This window comes from Mastigoproctus giganteus, chromosome 5 (genome assembly GCF_048544385.1).
Source record: "Mastigoproctus giganteus isolate SK-2022 chromosome 5, ASM4854438v1, whole genome shotgun sequence".
Taxonomy (NCBI): domain Eukaryota; kingdom Metazoa; phylum Arthropoda; class Arachnida; order Uropygi; family Thelyphonidae; genus Mastigoproctus; species Mastigoproctus giganteus.
Genome location: NC_143579.1, coordinates 237,598,334 through 237,623,499, shown reverse-complemented (window position 1 = coordinate 237,623,499; position 25,166 = coordinate 237,598,334). Strand labels below are relative to the sequence as shown.

Genomic DNA, 25,166 nt, shown 5'->3' with positions numbered 1-25,166 from the left:
ACCCAGTACTGGAGGAAAGGGATTTAGATGTTACAATATGGTCAGATATGAAATTCTCTGAGCATTGTAAACGGTTGCAAGGAAGGCCCATGGTGTCCTATCGATGATCTATCGAACTTTTGCAAGTAGAGATAGGGACGTGATAATCCAATTATATAAGGCTTTTGTTAGACCACACTTGGGAATACTGTGTTCATGTATGGAGACCACATCTAAAGAAAGACCGAGTTTTTGAAAGGGTGCAAAGACAGCACCTTATGAAGAAAGACTTCGAATATGTGGGTTGCAGAGTTTGGAAACTAGACACCTTAGAGGAGATTTGATTGAGGTGTTTAAGGCTCTGAGAGGGATCAGTAAAATGAATGAGGATGAAATTTTCAAGATTATAAATGATACTAGAACTAGGGGACATAAATTCAAGTTACGGGGGAAAATGTTTAGTTGGACTGCAGGAAGTTTTATTTTAGCCAGCGAGTTACAAATTACTGAAATAAGTTGCCTACATGGGTGGTAGAGGCTGACAGTTTGGGGAAATTCAAAGGTCATCTGGATAGTATCTTCAGGTGAGGGAAGCACACAGGATGATAGGTTTAATTTCCTTTTCTTTTATTAATTATTATTATTTATTATTATTTTTTTAAAATTAATTAATTAATTTTTTTTATCATTGATTTATTCGTTTTTTTTTTGGCTGGTGCGGCATAAGCCATAGGCTTTCTTGCAATCATGCGGCCATTACTAATACTAATATTCGAGGATTACTGCAAGAAAGTTGAAGATGAATTTGAGGCGACAGTTGCCGATCACGTGATAAGAGTGTGGTGATACTGAAACTGCAGGGTTGCCATGTGTTTTGCCAATAGTTGATAATGTAGAGCAACTCACTAATAGACTCCAAATTCGAAAACAAGAGCCAACCAACAAATTTTAAAGTGATTTTCGAATTCAACAGCATAAAATTAGTTAAGATTGGATATTTTCATTTTTATAACTTCTTATGTGTTGACCAGTGTAATTTGCAAGAAATGAGTACTACAGTTAGAGCATAACAGGACTTCCCAACAAGGGGCAAAAAAACTCAGCAATATGCTTGGAGAATTAGTTTATATGTTGGGGTGCTACAACAACTAGCCATCTGGCCATGATGGATTACACTATAAATAATATAATTGCAAACATTTTGTAATAAACTCTCTCTCTCACACACACGTGCACACACGCACACATACACATACACACACACCTGCATTAATTTCTAACTTGCATTATTTGTAAATGTCTAAAATTAGTTTGACACTACCTGAAGATACTATCAGCCCCAAGGAATAGGCTTTGCCTCAAGCACCAAATCGAATGAAATCAATTTTAATAAATCCTTAATTAACAATACACGATACTTGTTGACATTAGACTTAAACGAGTATCTGCTTATTTCTTAAAAGTCAAAATAAGCAGATACTCGTTTAAGTCTAATGTCAACAAGTATCTTCTTTCTTCTTCTCAACCTCCAACCCATGCACATTACTAAGTACTATAGGTTTTAATATCTATCGTGTCTGGGGTTTTCATAAAAAAAAAAAGCAGGATATCTGGCATTCATTGTCAGATATCCTCCATGGATTAAGGTTATCATCTAGGATTGATATGATTTGTCACCACAGTGCTAAGAGGAATTTGAATAAGCTCATTGATAGCACTTGCTTATTTTGTGACAATGAGAGTAACTGCCTATTTGGCATTTCTAATATTATTTTTAAGCCACATTTCTTTTCTTATAGGCTGTTACGTCAAGTTTGAGGTGTATATTTATAATTCTCTGAATAATGCTATATTTCATGAAATTTATAGTATTTTTAATTGAATGGATTTGACTTGTTTATCTGCATATGAGATTTGCAAAGGTACTGAATGGCAACTTTAGGCATTTTGTGCTGTGCGCTGATGCTAACCAAGGAGTCTGCATTCCCTTCCACTACTAGAGTTGTAAAAAGGCTACAGATCACCATCAGAACAGATGGATTGAGTCTGGATGACAACTTGATGCATGTGTTGTTTAATGATATTTTTATATCATCACTGATATTTCCCTTGCTCACCTGAACAGTTCTATAGTGAAAGCTACTTTTCATTTTTCACTGTAGAACCAGCCTAGTGTGCCCAAATCTTAGCAATCATGACAGCAAAATATGTGCATGTGTAATCTTTAATGAAGTGTTTTTATTGTGGGATTTGTGTTGCAGATAACATATTTGCAAGTATTCTGATGCATTAGTGTTCATGTTCTATCACATGCTGAGGGTCACAAATTTGTATTAGAGGACTCTTATTCAAATGTGTGACCCTTGCTTTAGAAACAATGTAACCATGTTCTAGCAATTTAATTTAGAGATTAGAACAGTGATTTTTAACTTTTTTTTAATAATGGCACCGCTAATCAATTTTCTCCCTGTTAGATCTGATTCTCTCTCTCTAATATTAGAAAATATATGATATTTATTACAATAATATAATTATAAAAATCACATTTCATAATACAAGTTATATATATATATATACAGTATATAATTTTATTCTTTATATAGCGGTACTAAGTAAACATCAATTATAGATCACAACAAAATTAAAAAGATACTGTACACCTTTTTATAATGAAATAAACATAAATTAAAAAATAATAAGTTTAAGTAACTTAAACCCAAATTATGTGGCACCTCTGGAATGTTGTTGTGCTACCCCAGTTGAAAACCACTGGATTAGAAATTAACTACAGAGCAGTACTTACAATACTTAGAGAATACTTATTTTTAATTTTTTTTTAAAATTTTGAATTTTATTGTTGAAACTTTTGAATGAAGTTTATCTGTGTTGAACTGTAGTATACTGCAAGTGTGTGGAAATTTCTTTTTTTCAATGACAGGTACTGTATAAGCGGGATCTGCAAGGGCTTGCAACTGATGTGTTGAAACAGTTACTGCTAATATTATTACTGTTGAAGTCATTCTGACAACTGAGAAGAATTTTACTGTTTGGTTTACACTCAGATTGCACTCAATGCAATGTTTTGTGTGGGTCATGACTTAAAAATAATAGTAAACTATTAGAACTTGTTTTAACAAAGTATAGGAAATGTTAACACCAATTACATCACAACAAAGCACAAGTTACTTATTAATTAATTTAACATTGCAATCTCCTTACTGGAATATGCAATTATTAAAATAACCCTTATATTCAATATATCAGATCTACATGATATAATTCAAAATACACGTTCCAAACAATTTTATGTCGTGTTGTAAACTGGTGTGTTCTTAAACTTACAAGAAAAACAAAAACCTAAGGGAAAATCCCAGCAGCTCCACCTGAGACTGGTTCATTTGGTCCTTTGAAGACGTCACAATATGTCTGTTTCACCCAAGAGTATCAAACCTGAACCCTTTCAAAGTAAGTAGAATACTATTGCCACTATCGTGCAAATAAAAACTCACTGGATATGAGGCTGTTCAGCAAGTAAAGACACAAATGTGAAAATGCCACTCTAGGTGGACCTAGAGTGGCATTTTTTGTTTCAGGATTAGAGTATTTCAATTCAGACATTTGGAATCCCTGCTAAAGGAACAAGCATATCTGCCCTACTGATTTTTTTTTTTTTTTTTTTTTTTTATGAGAACCCCAAACACGAGAGGTATTATAACCTATAGTACTTAGTACCGTGCTTGGGTTGGAGGTTGAGAAGACGAAAGAAGATATTTGTTGATATTGGACTTGAACTTCTGTAGATTGTAATTTTCAGGAAATACGTATGAAGGAAGGTTGTTCCAGAAAACGGCAGTTGAATGAATAAATGAGGAAGATGAAAAGTTGGTTCTGTGGGTTTGAAGTTGGACAGTAAATGGATGTTGGCTGGTGGCGGCACGTGTTCGGACTGTTTTGAAAGAGAGAGCGGGAATTATAGAAGCCAATTCAGAAGAACAGTGCCCATGGAAGTATCTGTAGAAGAGGCATGCAGCAGAAACAGTGCGTCTATGAGACAGCGAGTGGAGAGACTCTGTTAGAGATGAATCATTAATTAACCTAACTGCCCTCTTCTGAATGGAATCAAGAAGCCTGAGAGAGGTTTTGGGGGCACCACCCCAGATGTGGGAACAATATTCCATGGCAGGGCGGATTTGCGATTTATACAGAGTGAGCAGCTGTTTGGGAGAAAAGTAACGCCGAGAGCGAAAGAGAAAACCAAGTTTTTTAGATGCAGAGGAAGCAATATTTGTAATGTGCTTGTGCCAAGAGAGATTAGAAGTCAGGGTAATCCCCAAAAGAGATATATCATTTTGCCTAGAAATCGGAGTGTCACTAAAGATAAGCATAGGAGCAGAAGAATCCTTTTTGCGAGATATAAGACAAAATTGAGTTTTAGAAGGGTTGAAATCAACTAAGTTGTCTTTGCCCCACTGGAGAATTACCTGAAGATCGGCATTTAAGGAATTGGCAGCAGATTTTCGAGAACTTGAAGCTGATTGAGCTGGACAAGGTTTCTCAAAATGGAAAGTTGAATGCAATGTGCTATCATCGGCAAAACTATGGATAGGATTTCCAGTCAATGGAAGAAGGTCATTGATATACAAGAGGAAAAGAGTGGGGGAAAGAACTGAACCTTGGGGGACACCGGCATTAGTGGAGAAGTTAGAAGACAGAGAGCCATCTACCATCACCCTCAGTGAGCGATCAGAGAGAAAACTGGATAACCAATTACTAAAAACAGTTGGCAAACCATAAGATGGAAGCTTGTTTAGAAGACCTTTATGCCAAACACGATAAAAAGCCTTTGAGATGTCAAGAGCAACTACTTGTGTTTCACCGAACCTTTCCATTGAATTAGTCCATAAATGGGTAACATAAGCCAGAATATCACCAGTGGATCGACACTGACGGAATCCATACTGGCGATCGTTGATCAGACGGAAGGTTTCTAGGTAGTTTAAGAGTTGGTGGTTAATTGATTTCTCCATTACTTTAGAAAGAGTAGAAGTAATTGCAATGGGACGATAATTGGATGGGAGGGATTTGTCACCCTTTTTAGGAACTGGCTGGATATGAGCAAATTTCCAAGCAGAAGGAAAAACACCTTTGGAATAAGAAAGTGAAAAAAGGCGGCAAAGAATAGGAGTAAGTTCAGGAGCACAGGTTTTGAGAACAAGTGGAGAAATACCATCAGGACCTGGAGCTTTCTTAGCATCAAGATTCATCAAAATCCTTCTGATATCCTTTTGACGGAAGACCACAGGAGGCATTGAATGGAGCGTGTTAGGAATGGTGGGAGGTGTTTTACCAAGATCATTAATATATGAGCTCAAAGAAAAATGGGATGCTAGCAGGTCAGCTTTATCCTTGGCTGAAGTGACAACAGAACCATCTGGTTTGGACAGAGGTGGGAGCAGAGATGGGCAAAAGTTGCGGCCAATAGCTTTGGCAAGAGACCAGAATGCTCGGCTACCATTAGGGCAAGAAGCAAGTTTTCTACTCTTAGCCTGTTCAAACTCTAGTTTGGACTGATTAATAACTGCTTTACAATTGTTGCGGGCTTTGGTGTAGGCAGAAAATGAAACTGAAGAATTAGAAACAAGCCAATTACGATAGGCAACGTTCTTCTCTTGGACAGCCTTAGCACATTTATTGGAAAACCAAGGTTTAGATAAAGGACAAGATTTTAAAGTGGAGTGTGGGATAAAGGATTCCATTCCTGCAAGAATAATTTCACCGACACGATCTGAGCAAACGTTGACATCAGAAGTTTTGAAACAGTAATCAGACCAAGGAAAAGAAGAAAAGAAGTCTCGCAGGTCATCCCATTTTGCATTCTTGTAATGCCAAACAATACGAGGTTGGGAATAGCCATGAGATAAAAGTTCCATTGGAGAAGAGGCAATCACCAAGTTGTGATCTGAAGTGCCTAAAGGACCTCTCACTTCAACCTTGTACTTAGAAGGGTTGTTTGTGAGAAAAAGATCAAGCGTATTGGCTGTATGATTAGGATTGTCCGGTATTCTTGTAGGTAAATGAACAATCTGTGCTAGGTCATTAGTAATTGCAAAAGCCTCAGCATCTCGACCTGCTGGGTCAGTGTGACTAGAAAACGGAAGCCAGCTGGAGTTGTGAACGTTAAAATCACCAAGGAAAATTACCTCACTGTTAGGAAAGTTGGACTGGAGAAAGTCAAGTTGCAAAGAGAGGAAGTCAAAGAGCTCAAGTGATTAGTGGAGTTGGGAGAACGGTAGAGACAACAGATGAATTTTACACAATGAGGTAGAGAGATTTTAAGCCAGAGAAGATCAAAGAGAGGAGATTCCAAATTGCCAAGTCTCTGACAGGGAATATCAGAACGGACATATGCACAAGTACCACCTTTGAGGCGAAAGGAATCATACAGCAAATAATTTGGACACCTGAGATAAGCAGTAGTTGAATCAACTGATAACTGAGATTCAGTCAGAAAAAGTACATGGGGTTTGGAAGACTGCAAGTGGAAATGGATATCGTTGAGATTAGAATTGAGACCACGTATATTTGTGAAATGAATTAGGAAGTCCTTGGGAGGTTTAGATCTTTTCGCAGATAAGCTTGCTCTATTATTTTGACAATTCATGGTGTATTCAATAGTAAGAAAAAGTGGGTGGGACATGCTGTATGAAGTAATGAAATTTTTGGATATGGCGTACATGTGGTAAGAATATACCCAGATCCTTGACATAACGTGGCCTCGACAATGCTCCCCGCATACGCACTACTCGGACTCCCTCCAGTCACTATCTGGCAGAGTAGAGGTAGCAAGATTATACACTAGCTGATCCGGAAGCTTCCTAGAGAGTTACCAATAGGTTCAGTCCGGTGTACTAACTAGCGGCCGGCCTGCGAACACCGTTTTAGAGCTGTACCCTCGAAATGTAAGGAATATTGGATCTCGCCACGACATTCATCATAACCTCAAAAATCATCAATCATACTGCATGATGGAAGAGATAGGGAAGGGTTGGCCGGAACTTAGCTCTAGAGACTAAACATGGGTTCCACCACTTCAAGCCTCCAATAAGCAAAGTGGTGGTATTTCACCGGTTGATGAGAGTCATCTACCACCTAGGATTATAGAATGCATTTGTAATCAGAATTTTAAGTACAGAAATTCAATATGGAATAATGAAAGTATGAGTCAGTGGATGTTTACTTCTCTGGATGGATAATCAAAAATTCATTTTGAAAGACTGAAATAAGTAAAAATACATCAACTAGCTTAAAAGTTCAGTGAAGAATATGTTGCCTCCCAGCAAAAGCACTATGGAAAAGTTTAATTTCAAAAAGACTGGGTAAAATTTGAAGAGTTAATAAGTGACTATTGAGGAAAACAAAGGAGAATTTCTTAAGGGCATGTGATGAAACCTGGATCCATCATTTTGGACGAACTAATCTAACAGGTCGTCCATGTGATAAAACTACCTGAATTCACCAGCAGAATTGAAGTTTAAAGCACAAGCATCCATTGTAAAAATTATTTTGAATTTGTTATAGAAGGCTTCATTTTCATGCATTGTGTAACCTGATACAGCAATGGCAAATGCTTCCTGATGTCACATATTTCAAAATGACACATAACTAGAGATACCCAAAAACACACTTGGAAAAGAAAACAAAAGGGGTGATTCTGCTTTCCAATAATGCCTATTCTCAATCTGTCAGAGAAATACAGATCAACAATAACTGCACTTAAAAAAAAATAATGTCAGCATTTGTAAAGGAAGTTGAGTAAGCATTAAAAATAATCAAAAACATATCACAATGACCAACAATAAGTAACATTTTAAACAAGTACTTTTCAGGTATTTATTAATAAGCAAAATTTAATATAACCATCAGTATGATAAGTCATTAGTACATTAAACCACTTCAAATTAATTTAGAAAAATCATAAATCTTACCTTTATTAGCTTTTTCAAAACTGGTTTATCCTTATGTAGAAATGACTTATACCGTGTGTACAGTCCTAAAGAGAGGGAGATACAAGACAAAGTTCAATAACTACACACACACAAGCAATAAGAATTTCATTAATAATTTATACTGGAGTTGAGCATCAAGATGAGGAATTGTGATGAACAGCTCTGTTGGATTATATTCAAGAAGATTAACAACGGTTTCAGTTAAGTTTATTATATAAATTTTTATCCTTCCTTAATTTGTTTATACCTTTAAAATTTAATTCTTACCTTTTGTAAAGCTAATTCTGCTAAGTTACATTATTTGTGCTATCACATAAGCTTAAATTATTAAATTCAATAGTAAATAAACTTTTGGTAACTGCTTCATTACTGTAACATTTTGAAAAGTTAAGTCTGTAATATTTTGTCAGTTATTTCTTAATAATGGTTGCTACAATATCTATTTTGAATACATTGTTCTCTGAGGATATCATAACTCAGAAATGGCCACAGGAAATTCCCATGAATCACGAGTTCATTGCTTGTATGCTCTGTGACATGTATTACAAAGGTGATCCAGTACATAATCCTAATCAAGTAGATAAATCAAAATCTGCTAGACAATCTGAGTTCAACTGATGATTCTTTTCTTTGTTCTCAATAAGGAAGATACCAATCTCAAACTAAAACAATGTGCATTACTAGATGAATTTAAGTCACTGAAGAAAGCAGTTGATGTCCTAGAGATAAATTAAACTGGGAACTTATCAGAGCCTCAAGTATCCAGTGACCAGCCATATGATGCACTCATGACGCAGGCCTTGGGCATCAAGAGAATGATCAAGTCCGACTGCTCTGGTTCAAAAGGACAGTTTTATAGGTGATTCAATTGTCAAGGAAACATTTTTGCAATAAGAATAGATGAATTAGAACCAGGATGTGCCTGTCAAGAGCAAAAAATATTAGATTTTGGGGAGGGGGGGTTAAAAATAGTTTAATTATTCACATAGAATATTACACACACATGAATATGACTAAGAATATTACACATACACATGAATATGATTTGTTGGATAAATACAGGACCACACTGAAAAAATGCTGCAAGTTAGATCAGAATGTGTATGTATCTGTAGTTCTACATAGACATGACAAGAGGAAGAAACTATATGCTGAAAGCCTTATGGATTCACTCAAGATTTTAGGGACTTTGCAAGGTGGAGGGGGGGAAGGTGAAAATTTTTTAATAGCACTTGTAGATAGAAGGAATATTTGATAATGTCAGATTTGTCAATAAAATAACTGAATTAGAACTCCTGCTTAAGGCAATTAAAGCACATAAGGCTAATAGAAACAAGGAGATGATAACTTTCACTATGGTATTTCCAAATTTACACATACCAGCATAGAATCTGTAGTGCATGAGATAAATGGAGAGCAAAGAGTGTAAGGGGTATGCTGCAGACTAAAAGATTTTGAAGAGTATGATTACAGTTTCTACATGCAGAAGCTGTTATCACAAGAATGGGTAAGCAAGTGTGAATGTATTAATAATGACAATTTCAATTTATCCCTTATTGGGACAAGTGGAAGGGGAACTCATAATGGAGTACAAAATTTTTAACAAACTATGATTACAATTTGTATCAGCATGTTAAGAGAATTCTGAGAGCAAACAAGATGCTACATGGCCTCTATCAACCGGTCAGTTAGCACAGGGAGTGAATATATTAGAAATATGGAATATCTTTAAAGCAATAGTTCACAAAATATAACACAAGGAGGATGCTGAGATGGATGAATATAGCCTGGTCTTTTATTTGGATTTTATCAAAGAGTGCAAAAAAAGATTGCAATGGAAAGTTATGAGCAATGAAAAGTGCTGAACGCTATAACCGCTATATGCTGATCTGTAAAAGTACCACAGAAAAGGTTAGGAAAGCGAAGGCTGAGTATAAGAAATTGCTGGCCAAGAGAACAAGAAATAGGGACTGGGAGTTTTATGTAACCTATGTGTCCTGCCCAGTACAAAGAAGGAAAAAAATCATAATGGACCCTTATGTAATGGGAAATAGTCTCAATTAATTGAGTAAGTTGCTGATGAATTGAACAGATACTTTAAGTCATTCTTTACATTGTAAAGAATGACGTAGAGACCTCGGTACTCTCTTAGATGAAAGCACTTCATAACAAGAGCAGGCAGTGTGAGGCTGAATAGATGAAATCAATGATAGTGAAACTGCAGATTATTGAAAACTTTAAAGCCTAAAGGCAAGTAAGGCTCCTGGGTATATTACTGGATATACGCAAACAAGTAAGTTTGCATATATCCAGTAATTTTGAGTGGGTAGATGAAACAGTGCATTAAACCTTTAAGATTTATTATGAGGGCATCATTAGAAATGAGAGACATTAGAAATTTTGATTGGAGAAATGCCAGTGTATCACCTATACATGAAGATGTTTTTAAGAGTGAGTGGGCAACTACAGACTGTTCAGTGGTAGGGAAAATCATGGAGGCAACGATAAAGAATGCAATACAGGGGCATTTATTTAGAAATGGAATTTTGAATATACAACATGATTTTGTTAAGGAAAATCATGTTTAACCAACCTGGTTAGCTATTTTGACACAAAGTATGCTCTAAGAGGAGATAGTAATTACCATATTATTTGGATTTTATCAAAATATTTGACTCAGTCCCTAGCTAGGGGATACTGTATAAGCTTGAACATATTGGAATCGCAGGTAAGATTCTAAAGTTAATTGTATGTGGCTGTAGGGCAGGAGGGCAGTGGGTTGTTATTAATGATTTTCAGGTTGGGCTAACATCAGAAGTGGGCTCCTCCAGGGATTGGTTCTGGGACCACTGCTGTTTCTGATTTTCTTAAAAAAACATTGATGAAGGGAACAGACAGCATATGTCAAAATTTTCAAATGATAATTGGAGAGTGATTAGCAATCAGTGCCAAGCAGCACTCCGTCAAAACAACTAGATAGGTGAAAATAGAAAAGTGACAATTATGTTTTAAATAATAAGTTACAATTAAAATTACATTACAAGGTACAATCAGGTGAAGGGAATACTAATTACATACTGATTTTGAATTGATAAGTTTTTCTTTTTCAGTGGCAACTTATACTTTACAAATTTATATAAGGCCTAACCATGTTAGTATGTACTGTTTCAAACTGACTTCTCTGCTGTTTTTGATTCAACACTATGCTAAACTGTTCACAAGATAAACTGATTCTTATACATTTGTTTCTCTTACTGTAAAGCAAGGAAAGTCTATACATGTTAAAATGTGTTTTATGTTACTTTTTTTTTCTTTTTTTTTTTTTTTGTTGAATATTCATATTAGAGGTCATCATCATCATCAGCCATTTTCAATCCACTGCAAGATGAAGACCTCTCCAGCAACTTTCCAGTTCCTTCTGTTTTGTGCAATGGCCATCCATTTACTACCCACAAACTCATGAATTTCATCTATCCATCTCCGCCATTGTCTTCCAGGTTTTCTTCTAGCTCCTCTTGGGTACCATTCTGTTATTTCCTTAGTCCATCTGTCATCATGTCTTTGAGCTATGTGTCCTGCCCAGGACCATTTTAGTTCTTTAGTTTTGATAAGAATGTCCTTTACTTGAGTTTGCTGTCAAATCCATGTGTTTCTCTTCTTATTATTTATTTATTTTTTCTTGTTAGTTGTTGGCGCATCAGCTTCTACGGCCATAATGCACCTCCCAAAGTTTTTGCATTTTACTGTGATCCAAGCCAGAGGCGGGAATCGAACCCGTGACCTTTGGGTTGCCAGGCATGCACTTTACCTACCTGGCTAGCCCGGTCGGCATTTCTCTTCTTATCTAACAGTCTGATTCCCAGTATAATCCGTTCCATCCATTCTTCGCTGTGTAGTTCTCAGCTTCTCTTATTCTTCTGGTGAGTGCCCAAGTTTCACTTCCATAAGTCATGGTGGAGAGTATAGAGGTATGACAGATTAATGCAGCATCTCCTTAAATAAATTAATAATGCTCCTTAAGAAAATGATAGTCATTATTTACCAAACATGCCATATATTCTATGATAGGATAAAATTGTATATTTAGTATAAAATAAAATTATGGAGTTGAAAATGATAAAACAACAACAAAGCTTTCAAAGGCAACCACCTCCTTTGTCAACAGAAGTTTATAGTGAAGGTGCATCCTAAAATAACACATCAGGATCATGGGAGCTGCCCTCCACAGGACTCCAATTCACTAAGTTTAATGATTACAATTTCTAAAAAACCAAATTTAGGAGACAATTACACTGTTCAACAAAAAAATTCTTTCAATTTGTTTCCTTTTTTAAAATAGGCAAACTTTAAAACTAATTTTGGGTCGAGAAAAACGAATATGACTTCAGAAATTTTTTATTAGCTCTAGTTTTTGAGATACAGTACTTTCACTATTGTCTAAGAATATAGTAATTTCAGTAGTACTTGGAGTGAAAAGTAATATTAAAACACTCATATTTACATTTCCTTGATAAAATATAAATCACAGTTGTTTTCAATTAAAACGTAAAAATAAATCAATAATGCTTGTTAAGAAAATGATAGTCATTATTTACCAAACATGCCATATATTCTATGATAGGATAAAACTGTATATTTAGTATAAAATAAAATTATGGAGTTGAAAATGATAAAACAACAACAAAGCTTTCAAAGAAAACCACCTCCTTTGTCAACAGAAGTTTATAGTGAAGGTGCATCCTAAAATAACACATCAGGATCATGGGAGCTGCTCTCCACACGATTACCAATTCACTAAGAAAACTGCACAGGAACTGAAAGTACTTTCTCAAAATGTGGCCTATTCATGACAGCACCTTCTTTTCGCTTATCACTTGTATTCCACTTCCATGGCATCTCTTGTTACTGTCCAACAGTAATCAGCAAGCACAGAAGTGTTCCACCTACCCTGATATCTTTTTTCCACTATTGAAATGTCTTGGTGGAATTGCTCACCATGCTTGTCACTCATTGCACCACAGTTGTCAGGGAAGAATTCCAGATTGTTGGGATATCAGAGATATGGTGTCACACAGATATAAGGAATGCAGAACTGGAATTTGGGGAGTACAGTGTGTACAGGAAGGATAGACAGGATAGGAAGGGAGGAGGGGTTATGCCATTAGTTAAGAAACACAAAATTCAAGGAAGTGAAGCCAGTCGACATCACTGGACAGTGCAGTGTAGAGTCAGTTTGGTGTGACATAAGCATTGGGAGATGAAAACTGAGAGTAGGAGTGTGTTATAGGCCTAATGACTCTGATGAGTAATAAGAAACTGTACAGGCAAATAGAGTGGGCCAGTAAATCAGAGATTCTTATAATGGGGGATTTTAATTTCCCGATTTTGACTGAAATTTGTGGTTTGGTCACTCACACACTAGCAAGGCTTTTCTTGATTTATTGGATGATTGTTTTCTACATCAGCATGTTCGGGAGGCAACTAGAGGGAGTAATACTCTTGATCTGATTATCAGTAGTGATTCCTCATTCCTTAAGAATCTGCAGATAAAGGAACCACTAGGTGGCAGTGATCACAGCGTGCTGAAGTGGGATTTACTCAAAGAGGTAACTACCATTAGGGGTAAAGGGAAGGGTTTTTGCTTTCATAAAGGCAACTACAGTGGTCTGAGACAGTATTTAAATTCTATACGGTGGGACCAACCGATGATGTTACCAACAGCAAATTCAAAATGGGAGGCATTCAAAGAATTTATCTTGGAATTTATCTACTAGGCTTTACATACCAACTAAGAAATATTGTTCAAGGTTTAGGCCTAAATGGATGTCAGATGAACTAATGAGACATGTGGCAGAGAAGAAAAATGCATTGAATATAGATTAAAAGGTGACACAGAAGCCTATATTAGATATAAGCTGGTCTGTAACCAAGTCACAAAGGAAATTAGGCAGGCAAAGGCAGATTATGAGAAATCTTTGGCAAAGGATGCAAAGAAAAACAGCAAAGAGTTCTTTACCTATGTAAACTCTTGAAGAAAAGGGGTGAATCAGATTGGTCCACTGGATATTGATGGTTCAACTGTTGATGATCCTGCTCAGGTGGCTAACAAACTAAATGAGTATTTTGCAGCTACATTCACACATGAGGAGTTATTCAGGGAGGGGAATGCCAGAGGTGAATTAAACTCTGGCAGTGAGCTAGTTGATTTGGTAATAACTGATAGGAAAGTGGAGGAGAAATGCTGAAGATAAACATAAAAAAGGCACTCGGGGTGGATGGGATCTATCCAGTTATATTAAAGGAGGCAGCAAAGGAAGTAAGAAAACCCTTAACCATAATTATGAGAGCTTCCTTGGACTCAGGGGAGGTACCCATTGACTCAAGCTGTGCAATTGTGACCCCAATTCACAAAAGAGGATCAAAGGGCAACATAAGTAATTATAGACCTGTTAGTTTAACTTCTGTTCCAGAAAAATTAATGGGAGCACTGGTTAAAGACTCACTGCAGGATCATCTAGACAAGACTTCAGTTATAGCTCAGACAGCATGGTTTTGGAAAGTCTTGCCTGACCAATTTGATTGGATACTATGATGTGGTCACAAAGGAAGGATGCAGGGAATAACTTTGATATCATATATTTGGATCTTAGAAAGGCTTTTGACACTGTTGCACATGGAAGACTACTGCACAAATTGGAGCAGTGTGGCACTGGAGGCAAACTGCTGCTATGAATAGAGGGATGGTTGAGTGGGAGAAAACAGAGTGGTAATCAATGGACACTGCTCAGCGTGGACTAATGTTATTAGTGGAGTCCCTCAGGGTTCAGTATTGGGTCCATTGTTGTTTTCTGTATTTATAAATGATACTGATGATGGTATATCAAGCTTAATGTCCAAGTTTGTAGATGATACGAAGGTTGGCAGAGTTGTTAAGGACTCTAATGACAGTGCGCTGCTGCTGCAACAGGATCTAGAAAAGTTGAGCAGATGGGATGAGAGGTGGCAAATGAAGTTTAACACTGACAAATGTAAATGTAAAGTACTACATATGGGAAGCAATAACCCCAGAGTAACATATCAACTGTGTGGTACTACACTGACAGTGGTAGAGAATGAAAAGGACATGGGGGTAATTGTGCAGGCAGATATGAAGTTTTCTGAGCAGTGCAGACAGTCTGCACTGCTCAGAAAGCAAGAGTAGCTCATGGTGTCTTGTCAATGATATAGAGGAATTTTTCTAGCAGGATAAGGAGGTGATTATCCCCCTGTATAAGGCAATGGTCAGGCCACACCTTGAGTACTGTATACAGGTCTGGAGGCCTCATTTTAAGAAGGATGTAGAGCTGTTGAAATGAGTTCAGAGAAGAGCAACAAGATTAGTGAATGGAACAAAGGCCCTTACAAAGAAAGGCATATTTAAGTTTTGCAGATTACAGGGTCTGGAGACTAGGCACCTGTAAGGTGATCTGATTGAGGTGTATAAAGCCTTGAATGGTATAAAGCATGCTCAATGCTAATGGGATTCTTCCTCTTTCTCAGAATAATCACCTGAGAGGGCATAAATTCAAATTGAGGAAAGACAGTTGTAGGATAGATATGCGGAAGTTTGCCTTTAGCCAGCGGGTAGTTGGTTGGTGGAACAGACTTCCATCCTCTGTTGTGGAAGTTGATAGCCTAAATAAATTTAAGGCTGAGCTGGACATTTGGAACGAACAGAGGGGTGAAATGGGAGCGGGTTTTTTTTTTGGCTGGTGCTGCATAAGCTTGCTTTCTTGCATCATATGCCTCTACTAATGCTAATGACAGTCGAGAAATTGGATTTTCAGTGACATGTTGCCGCCTAATTGATGATACTTTTCTAGAAGGTTGTTCAGTCTCAACATAGTTTCCAGCTCTTCGGTTTCCCAGGAAATCATGCACAACACATTTAAAGGCTTCCCAAGCTGCATTCTCATTACCCTGTAGGACTCGCTCAAAGTTTTCATCCTTTAAAAGTTCATGAATTTGCGGACCAAGAAAGATCCTTCCTTAACCTTAGCATCACTCAACGGTGGAAATTGTCCTCTCAGGTACTTGAAAGCTTCTCCATCCTGGTTCATCCCCTTAACAAAGTTCTTCATGAGTCCCAGTTTGATGTGTAAAGGGAGCAGAAGAATTTTGCTTCGATCAACCAGAAGATTGTGCTGGATATTTTTTTTCCCCAGGGCGCAGATTTTCCCTTATAGGCCAGACTTTTCTCTTGTAGTATGAGGACCTAGCTTGACTATCCCACTAACACAGGAAGCAGCAGTATTTCGTGTATCCCAACTGCATGCCCAGCAGTATTGCAATCACCTTCAGGTCTCCACAGATCTGCCATTGGTGGTCTTTGTACTTTCATATTCTCACGTCTCCTTCATGTGGACAGCATGGCCTAGAGGAATTGAAGGAAAAGCATTGCCATTGTGGAACAAAACAGCTTTTAAACTTAGCTTTGATCAGTCCTGTGGATTGTGCTCCACATTCAAAGCTGTCATCAAACCACTGACATCACAGCAGGCAACAAGGCTGTTTTCATTTTTAAAATATGGAGTCAAAGCATTCTGCCTGCTCCTGTACACAGACACCTTGATCCCAGAAGCTTTATTTATCTTTCAACAGATCTAGGTCTCGAATTAGATCACTTAGTTCACTTTGAGTGATTCTGTGACTCACTCGGACTCTGGTTCTGGCACAAAATCAGGATCCTGTGATGTTGAAGGCCCAGGTTGACCATCATTCCTCACACTGTCCCCATCTTCATCAGACTCCAAAGTATACTCTTCTGGAGGGTGAGATACAGGCAGACCATCCCCATGTGCTACTGGTCAGATAGCTGCTGGGATGTTGGGGTATTCCACAGTCCACTTCCTTTTTTTTGACATGCCAAGCTGAAGAGGAGACACCATGCAGAAATAACAGCCATTTGCATGATTTGAAGGTTCCCTCCAAATCATTAGGATGGCAAAAGGCACTGAATGTCCTTTGTTATTCAACCATCCACGGAGATTTACAGCACGTGTTGCAGCAAATATGAGGTGCCCAGGGTTTGTCTTCATCCCCTACCTTACAGCCAAAATAATGGTAGTAGGCTGTCTTCACAAGTGGAGTCAATTGGTGTTTTTGAGTGGAAAATGTCACATCACCACACACAACAAAAAATTGTCAACACTGTTAACACATTTACGTGGCATCCTGGCTTTTTATGTAATTTTTGTCCATAAACCTCAGAAAAAAAAAAAAAAAAGAAATGAGCATCGCTCATAATATCACTTGCAAGGTAAATGATACACAGAAATAAAAAAAAAATAAATTAAAAAAAAAAAAAAAAAACATGGCATATCGGTTCCTATTTCAATGTTACCAGCCTATCTATTCTCTATACTCCAAAATTTCCTAGTATTCACCAATATTCTCCTAAATCATAAGAGGGCTATATCATGAAACCAAGAGCTAACTAAGAGTTTTAAATGTTATATTCGTTTTTCTCATGCTGAAATTAAGAAGAATTGACTATTTTCAAGCCAGAAACATTTTTGGTGTTGACATTTTGAGTGTTATTATCAGAATAAAACAGCTCAGGCATCCCTTACCTGGTTTGGAATCTAACGTTTTGAGGTTTCCAGCTTTCTTAACTTTAGTTTTGTTGCTCCCTGAGTCTACAAATAAAATGTTTAAACTTGGAATTTATTTATCGCTTACAATTACTTAATATTATACAACTACACTGACTTGTTGACATAATACATTATTAAGGCACATATTATTACACTATAAAGTTCCAAGCTTAATCTTATAGGAGAACAATCTATTAATGTGGAAAAGAAACAAGCACAATTGACCTTATGTAGTCTTTGTGCCATTAAACTAAGCATATCAACCAATCAACATCATAAATCTTGCTTTACTCAATATATATATGACCTAAGTCATATATATATTGAGTAATATACACCTATGTGAGTCATGGTTATTCCCAAGAGGAACACAACCTACAAATGGTATGTTGATGCAAAACTGCTTATACAGACAGTTTTACTGTGGAGCCTTAACACACACAAACATTGAAAAACTGTGGATCACAATATTTTGGAACTTCTTTCAACTTTGTCAATACAAAAAAATCCTATCTGCACATATGTAGAAAAGATTAGAATTTAGAGATGCTCTACCCTCTCCAAAGGTTCCTATGCAATCCATTGTAAATCACCATCTTGGGAAAGTAACCATAACACCTGAAAGACTTTCTCTTTTCAAAAACCAAATCCTCAAACCTCATCTCTTCAGATTTATCTCCAAGAGTTCTGCAACATCCAGATATTGCAGAAATTTCAAAGATAAATGTGAAGTACTTAAAATGTCACCTACGCTGATCTTATTTGACATTCCAAATAAGATAATGACAATTCAAACCAAAGATTCCTCTAAATGCATATCCATCTAGAAACTGCTAGACTAGAACCTAAAATTTATAGCAACTTACCTTAACCAACATGTATACACATATTAAAGTTTTGTCCCCCTTCCAAGCAGTTCCCTTGGACAGTTACACATGATGCCATTCTTTTCTTCCATGAAAAAAAGTGCTTCTGGAACTTGTTAGCAACTGTAAATCACTTTTAATGCTCTCTATTTACAATGATGGACTTTTTCTTAAAACTCAATACTTGGAAATAGAAAGAAAGCAGACAAAGCCAAATTGGAGAAGCAGGGAGATATTCCACCTTAAGAATCTGATTTTCCCATTCAAAATTGTCTTACCAATAGCACAATGTGTACAAGTACAATATAGTGATGTAACACCCACTTGTTCAACTATAATTTGTGCCTTTTGCAAAATAACTTTTCCCTTGAACATTTCCTTTACATTACTTTTATTATGAAAGAAAGTGAGCTTTACCTTGAATACTAATTTATGTATGATCCTTGCTTTTTTTCAGTCCGGGAGAGCTTGCTGCATACTACTGTTTGCTCTACGTTTTCATCTCAAAGTCATAATGAAATATCCATATTATATTCCCAAGTGATTATGTCATCCAGAAAGTTTGCTCTGATTGAAATGCATGCCTGTTCTAGCCTCAGTCATTGGTCACAAGCTTTTTTTTTTTTTTTTTTTGATCAATTCAAGAATGACTAAAAATCTGATGAATACTCTTTATCCATCCCCAACTGTCACAGTATCATTCTGATAATCAATTACTTTGCTGTACGAACAAGACCCCCATACTTTTTCAACATTTTCATCAGTATTTATTATCAAACAATAAGATCAATAATCATCATGGGTGCTTTTTCTATTTCTTCAGACAGAAATCATTTCATCCATATGAAAACTTCTTCCTTCAAACTGCAGATTCCTCTTATAAATTTGTTGTAACAATTCATAACCTTCCAGTTGGAGTTACCTCAATTAAATCACAAATTTAATGCGCCCTTCAATAATTTTTCAGACATTTTCATGTTTTTCAAGCAAAAACAATCTTAATTTAATTTAATACTGGGGACACAACAAATGCATAATAACTTACACCTGCTGTAATGGTAAACAAAGATACACAATACAATATATACACTGGTAGCCTGTACACACAATATTGCACATATATATTTATATAAAAGTGCAGCCATTATCAACCCACTGCAGGATGGACGCCTCCTCAACAATTCATGCTGAGGAAAAATGGATCATAATCTTCCACGCTGGCCCAGTGCAGTTTGGCACATCGACCGTATTCAGCAGTCAGGGGCTTGAACCCCAGTCTACTCAAAGAGAGTGTGCTACTGCACTCCCGCCCCTAACCACTCAGCTATGGGGACGTGCTATATATTTATATACATATCATTAATTGTGGAAAAAAAAGTATCCGAGTATGAATGCAGTACTATATAACCGATATACTGTATACAATATATTGCATAATATATTGTAAAATTTATTGTATAGTATATAAAAGTACAGTAGAATCTCAAAAATCCCAGAATTTTCTGAATATTTTTTTTCAAGGGCAGAGAGAAAAATCTATTTGAGATTAGCTAAATTTCTATCTAGTTAATCTCAAAAATCTGCTAATCCTCCATTCTCTCATACTTTGTACATGCCCATACCATCTTAAATGTTTCACTTATCTTTCATCAAATATTTCTTACCCAAAGATTTTTTCTTATTTCCTTATTTGTAATATGGTGTTGACACTGCTTTCATCTCTTATTTTCATTTCAATTTTTTTTATTTCTTAGCCAGTTCAGTTCAATAGGTTAAAATATGCTTAAAAAGGCCTACTGTAACCTTAAAAGAATGTTACACAAAATGACCAAACTTGTTCTAAGTTTTGATTATTGAGTCTACAATCAAATTTTCCTTGCGCCTCCCAATTTTCATTACTTTTTTTTTTTTTTTTTTTTTGGTGTAACTAATTTTCGTGCCAAATTGACTATAGCCTTTATTAAATTTGTTCTACTCTAAACTTTATCAGTAACTTGAATTCTTTTACTAAATGATGATTAAAATTATAAAACGTGTCAATTAAGGTGTAGATCTGCCTTACTTCAAATTTAAGCCTGAACCACTTTCAAATATTTCCATCAAATCCTCACTACAGATTTCCCATTTTAACACTAACTTCTCATACCTCTTAAAGGGAATAAAAATTTACTTTGGTGCTATATTTTTTAAAAAATTGAAAGAGTGGATTTTTAGGTATTTTTTCATATAATTTTTTTAAGGTCAACAATTCTAATTATTGGTTCTTGTTATGTTCCCAAGAATTTTCTATAATATGTCTTAATGTGATTACTTGACCCTTGTTTGGCCTGCCTGACTCTTCTTTGAGGTTACATTCAACAATACTTCTAACCCCTTTTTCTAAGATAGATTTTACATGGAACAATAATGAAGGAAATTCTTCTGTACTCCAATTCTGCCTTACCCCAACCTTCTGGAACTTGTCTTTCAAAAGACAACCTCTGGATAATGTTATGAAACCACTAGGATACTATTTTCCTTCCAGCATTTCAGGTATAATTTTAGCCTTTATATACTTGCAATTTTGCACAACCTTTTCAAATTCAATAATATCCAAATTTCCTCAATTCATCTTTCTCTTCTTTTTTGATAATGAAATGCACTATAATTGCATTGCGTGCAATGTAGTGTTTCATAAATCAATTAATAATTGCACATCTAATCAATATTTCAGGAAAGCTGTAACCAGGGGATTCTGTATTATGTAGTTATGTAAACAAGCTTTTTCACTATTTATCCACGAAAGAAGGATCCATAATGTTCCAAGACACTTAGAATATCATAATGTACAGTTATTAATGTCCTTCAACTCTCTCATTCTGAATTTATCCCCTTCACACATCTGAATCCTTTTCAGTTTTTCATTTTATTCAATAAAGATTTATTAGACTTATTTGTCTAATAAATCTACAATGAATTCTTTTCTTTTCTCTAACTGCTTCCTTAGCTTCCTGTGGCCACCACAGTATTCTAAATTTCCTATATTTACAGACTTTCTCTCCACATACCTCTTTCGGTGCTTTCACTAGTTGTGCACATCAACCAATTAAATACTACTACTCTCTAAGCTTTTGGTTGAAAATATAGACTAAAAAAGTCTCAGAAACATAGTACTAATTACTTTAATAGCGCTAAGTAATGCCAGGGAATCTGTCAGAGTTACTTTCTCATCTTGCTTTCAAACCTATGACTTCCTATCATTTCTGTTGTGAAATCAAGTTCAAAATAATTCCCACTGAATGACTAGACAAAATTATCAGTTAAACCAAACTGTCTAAAGGAACACCTTAAAAAACACTGACACTGAGTCATGACAATTAAAGTTAAAAATATTACCAACTGTATGTGAATCTCCAATCCTGATAATATGTGGCCAGTGCTGAAGTGTTTTGGCAAAAAACGGATTTGTAACACCAAGTATTACTGGTGGCCTATAGGGGGAGGGAAGAAAGAAAGAAAAAGCAAATTATATACTGCACAGACCAGAAGAGAGAGAGAGACAGTTAAAAAAATATTTGTTTATATATAATCCATAGTTTTATTTAAAAAATAATGTAAAACAAAACCTAAAAATATGCAAAAGAATAATGTTATATTTTTATTCACAGTAACAGGTAGTTCTCGACTTTACGAGTTAATTTGTTCCTAGCGCGCGTAAAGTGAAAACTCGTAAAGCGGGAATTTCACATAGACATAAGGTTAAAAATAGGGGTTATGTTCTCAACAATGAAACTAGTTAGCTAATTAGTTTATGTTTAAACAATGATTGATTTATCCAAAGAAATGAAAACGTAGCCTGTAAAATCAAGCAAATTATAATAATAGAGAAATTATTTACAACTTACAAATGTTAAAGAATGTTTATTCTTCATCATCGACTAAATGCACACTCGTTGATCACTCATTATTGGCGTGGCACTCGGTTTGTTGCACAAGGAGTCGTCTTCTTCAGAAATGTTTCAAAAGGCATTTTTTCCAGATAATTTCTTTTAATTATAAATTTCACAATTGCATGCATAAGCATTTTTCCACACACAAATTGCAACTAATACAATTTGTGTGGAGTAACAAGTTTACGAAGATTAAAAAAAAAAAAAAAAAGGAATGAAGAGAAGATTCTGAAAATTTATTTATGTTTTTTATACGATTGAAGAATTCAGTAAAGGGGAAACACATTTCACCATAATAACGTAAAAAAACCACGCAATTCCAGATATCGGTATTTTCGCAAATGCAAAAAGGTTGAGTTTACTACCTGTTTATAATTGCTTGCAGTAACAGAAAAGCCCAATAAACCGAAAAGTGCAAATTATTTTTAGTTTTTATGGTCGTGACCTCCAGAAATGTGCTTTAGAAAAATATCACAAAGGCATTTAAAATTGATTCTTATAACAGAACATGATAACGATGAAAGTTTAGTGCATTTTAATGATTTGAATTGGTAACTAATACAATTTACAAACCATGCTCACGACCTTTCATATGACCTTAAGGTCACGCTCGTGACCTTAAAAATGACATTTTAGAGAGATAAATAACTTAGTTATACAGCGAAAATTTCAACTTCCGAGGTCTTGATTTGGTATTGCTGTGTTTTTGGGCACAAGGGCAACTAGGGCCAAAATGTGCCTGTTCCTATGACATGTTTTTATGTAAAATTTCGTTCCAGTTTGTCATCATAGAAAATCATATATTTGTATCTGCTTAAGAAAGATAAATAGTTCATTTAAATTCGCATTGTTTTCAATGATATGGGCAAGTGATATAGGCTCTTTCAGTCATGACATTGAAAGGAAATTATTTTTTTCGGAAATAGGAATAGTGCTTACAATCTAAGAGTATATACTTGACGGTAAGTGGTAAAGTACAATGCGTGCATTGAGGTGGAACATCCTGCTTGAGTAGATATATATGGATTGGATGTGTATGCCCTATGCGTAATCTTGCTTGCACAACCTCTTCTTGTCTGTTTTGCCTGAAGCTAGATTTCCATAGTGCTGGTCCCTCTGATTTCGAGCAATTTGTTGTTCGTTTGTGACCTCCAGATTTCAGACCACTGAATTGTATAGATTTTTTTAATGCGCTTCAAATAATCTATGTATGGTACTTGGTAATGTGATGGTATTATTGTACTGATTGGTTGTTTGGCTGCCTGATCTGCTCTCTCATTACCTGTGATACCAGAGTGCCCTGGGATCCAGCAAAATAACACTGCATGATTCTTACTTCGTAGGTGGTTTAAGCAGGAAAAAATTTGTTTTATGATGGGATGCGATATTGAAAGTTTATTGTCTAATGCAGACACTGCAATCATGGAATCTGTGTATATTTATACTGCTAGTATTGTGGGAAGTGTTTATATTTTCTAGGGCTAATTTTATTGCGTATAATTCTGCAGTGTAACTGCTACACTCAACTGGTAGTGATGTAGAAAGTGTAAAAGAGGAAAAGACAGCTGCAGCACCAACAGAAGAGTCTGTTTTCAAACCATCTGTATATATTACACAGCATTGAGCATTGGCCTTTATGTAGCTGTTTAATACTTTCATCTGGCAGGGATTTCTTTCCCCCATTGCAGAAAATAGGTATCACAGTGAGGGAGAGTTACAAACCAGGGTGGATCAGGTACATCATTCTCTTGAGGCATATTGTCAAAGTTTATGTCCCAGGCATGTATCAATTCTTTTAATCGAATACCAGTGGGTCTATTTTCAGTAACTTTGCTGTTGTAGAACGTGATCCAATCAGGGTTGAGAAGAAATGGTCAAACAGGATGGGCTGGAAGGCTTTGAATTTTGGCTGCATAATTAAGGAGCAGCATTTTCCTTCTAAGGTGAAGTGGAGGTTCATATGCCTCTACATACAGACTCTGGACAGAGGATGTTCTAAAGGCTCCTAGCAAAGTACGAAGGGCACTGTGTTGGATGGTGTTCAATCTGGTTAGTGCACTTTTCCTAGCCGAGTCATAGACAACAGCTCCATAATCTAATCGAGACCTGATAGGAGCTTCTCTTATTTCAGAAGAGGTTTACAGAGTCCTCTTATTTCAGAAGAGGTTTACAGTGACAGCTTTGATGGCATTTCATGAAGCATACTGAGTTCAGGTTTACCAAAGTTTTATCATTAAACAATTTTCTAACATGAAGACCACATGTTAGGCTGATGATACTGTGCTGTGAAATATAGCTTGCGGTCTTCAAATATCCCTGAGTAAGTGAGATAAAGTTGCACAAAATTTGGCATGAAAATTAGTTACACAAAAACAAGTGTTATAAAAATTGGTAGTCACGGAAAATTTAAAGTTTATACTAAATAACCAAAAATTAGAACAACTTAGCAATTTGTATTTCTGGAAAGTCTTTAATGGTGGAAGAGTAGATCTGGAAATAAACAACAAATACATAAAGCAGGAATTGTAAGATACTTAATTTAATTTGGAATGGAATAATTTATCTATATTCAGTGTACGCACAAATGTTGATATCATTTTGAAGTGCTACCACACCCGCTCTCCATATTCTTCTAAACTGGCTTGAAGTAACTTTTGAGGCCCCATTAGAGAAAAATACACTTTTTTTTTAAAGCCAGGCTTTAATTTCCTGACAGAAGACGTATACTGCAAGAGAAAATTATGTTGAAAA

The 25,166-nt window shown here is 35.9% G+C and overlaps 1 protein-coding gene across 1 annotated transcript in view; it reads right to left on the bottom strand.

The window, feature by feature from the left end:
- The window catches only part of LOC150086309 (protein DENND6B), a 116,688-nt gene that overhangs the window by 27,305 nt on the left and 64,217 nt on the right, over positions 1-25,166 (bottom strand). The window contains exons 12-14 of the mRNA XM_090373825.1: positions 21,862-21,956; positions 17,597-17,662; positions 7,965-8,029 (exon numbers count right to left, since the gene is read on the bottom strand). Coding sequence (XP_090229951.1) covers positions 7,965-8,029; positions 17,597-17,662; positions 21,862-21,956 — 226 coding nt within the window. The remainder of the gene's footprint in view (positions 1-7,964; positions 8,030-17,596; positions 17,663-21,861; positions 21,957-25,166) is intronic.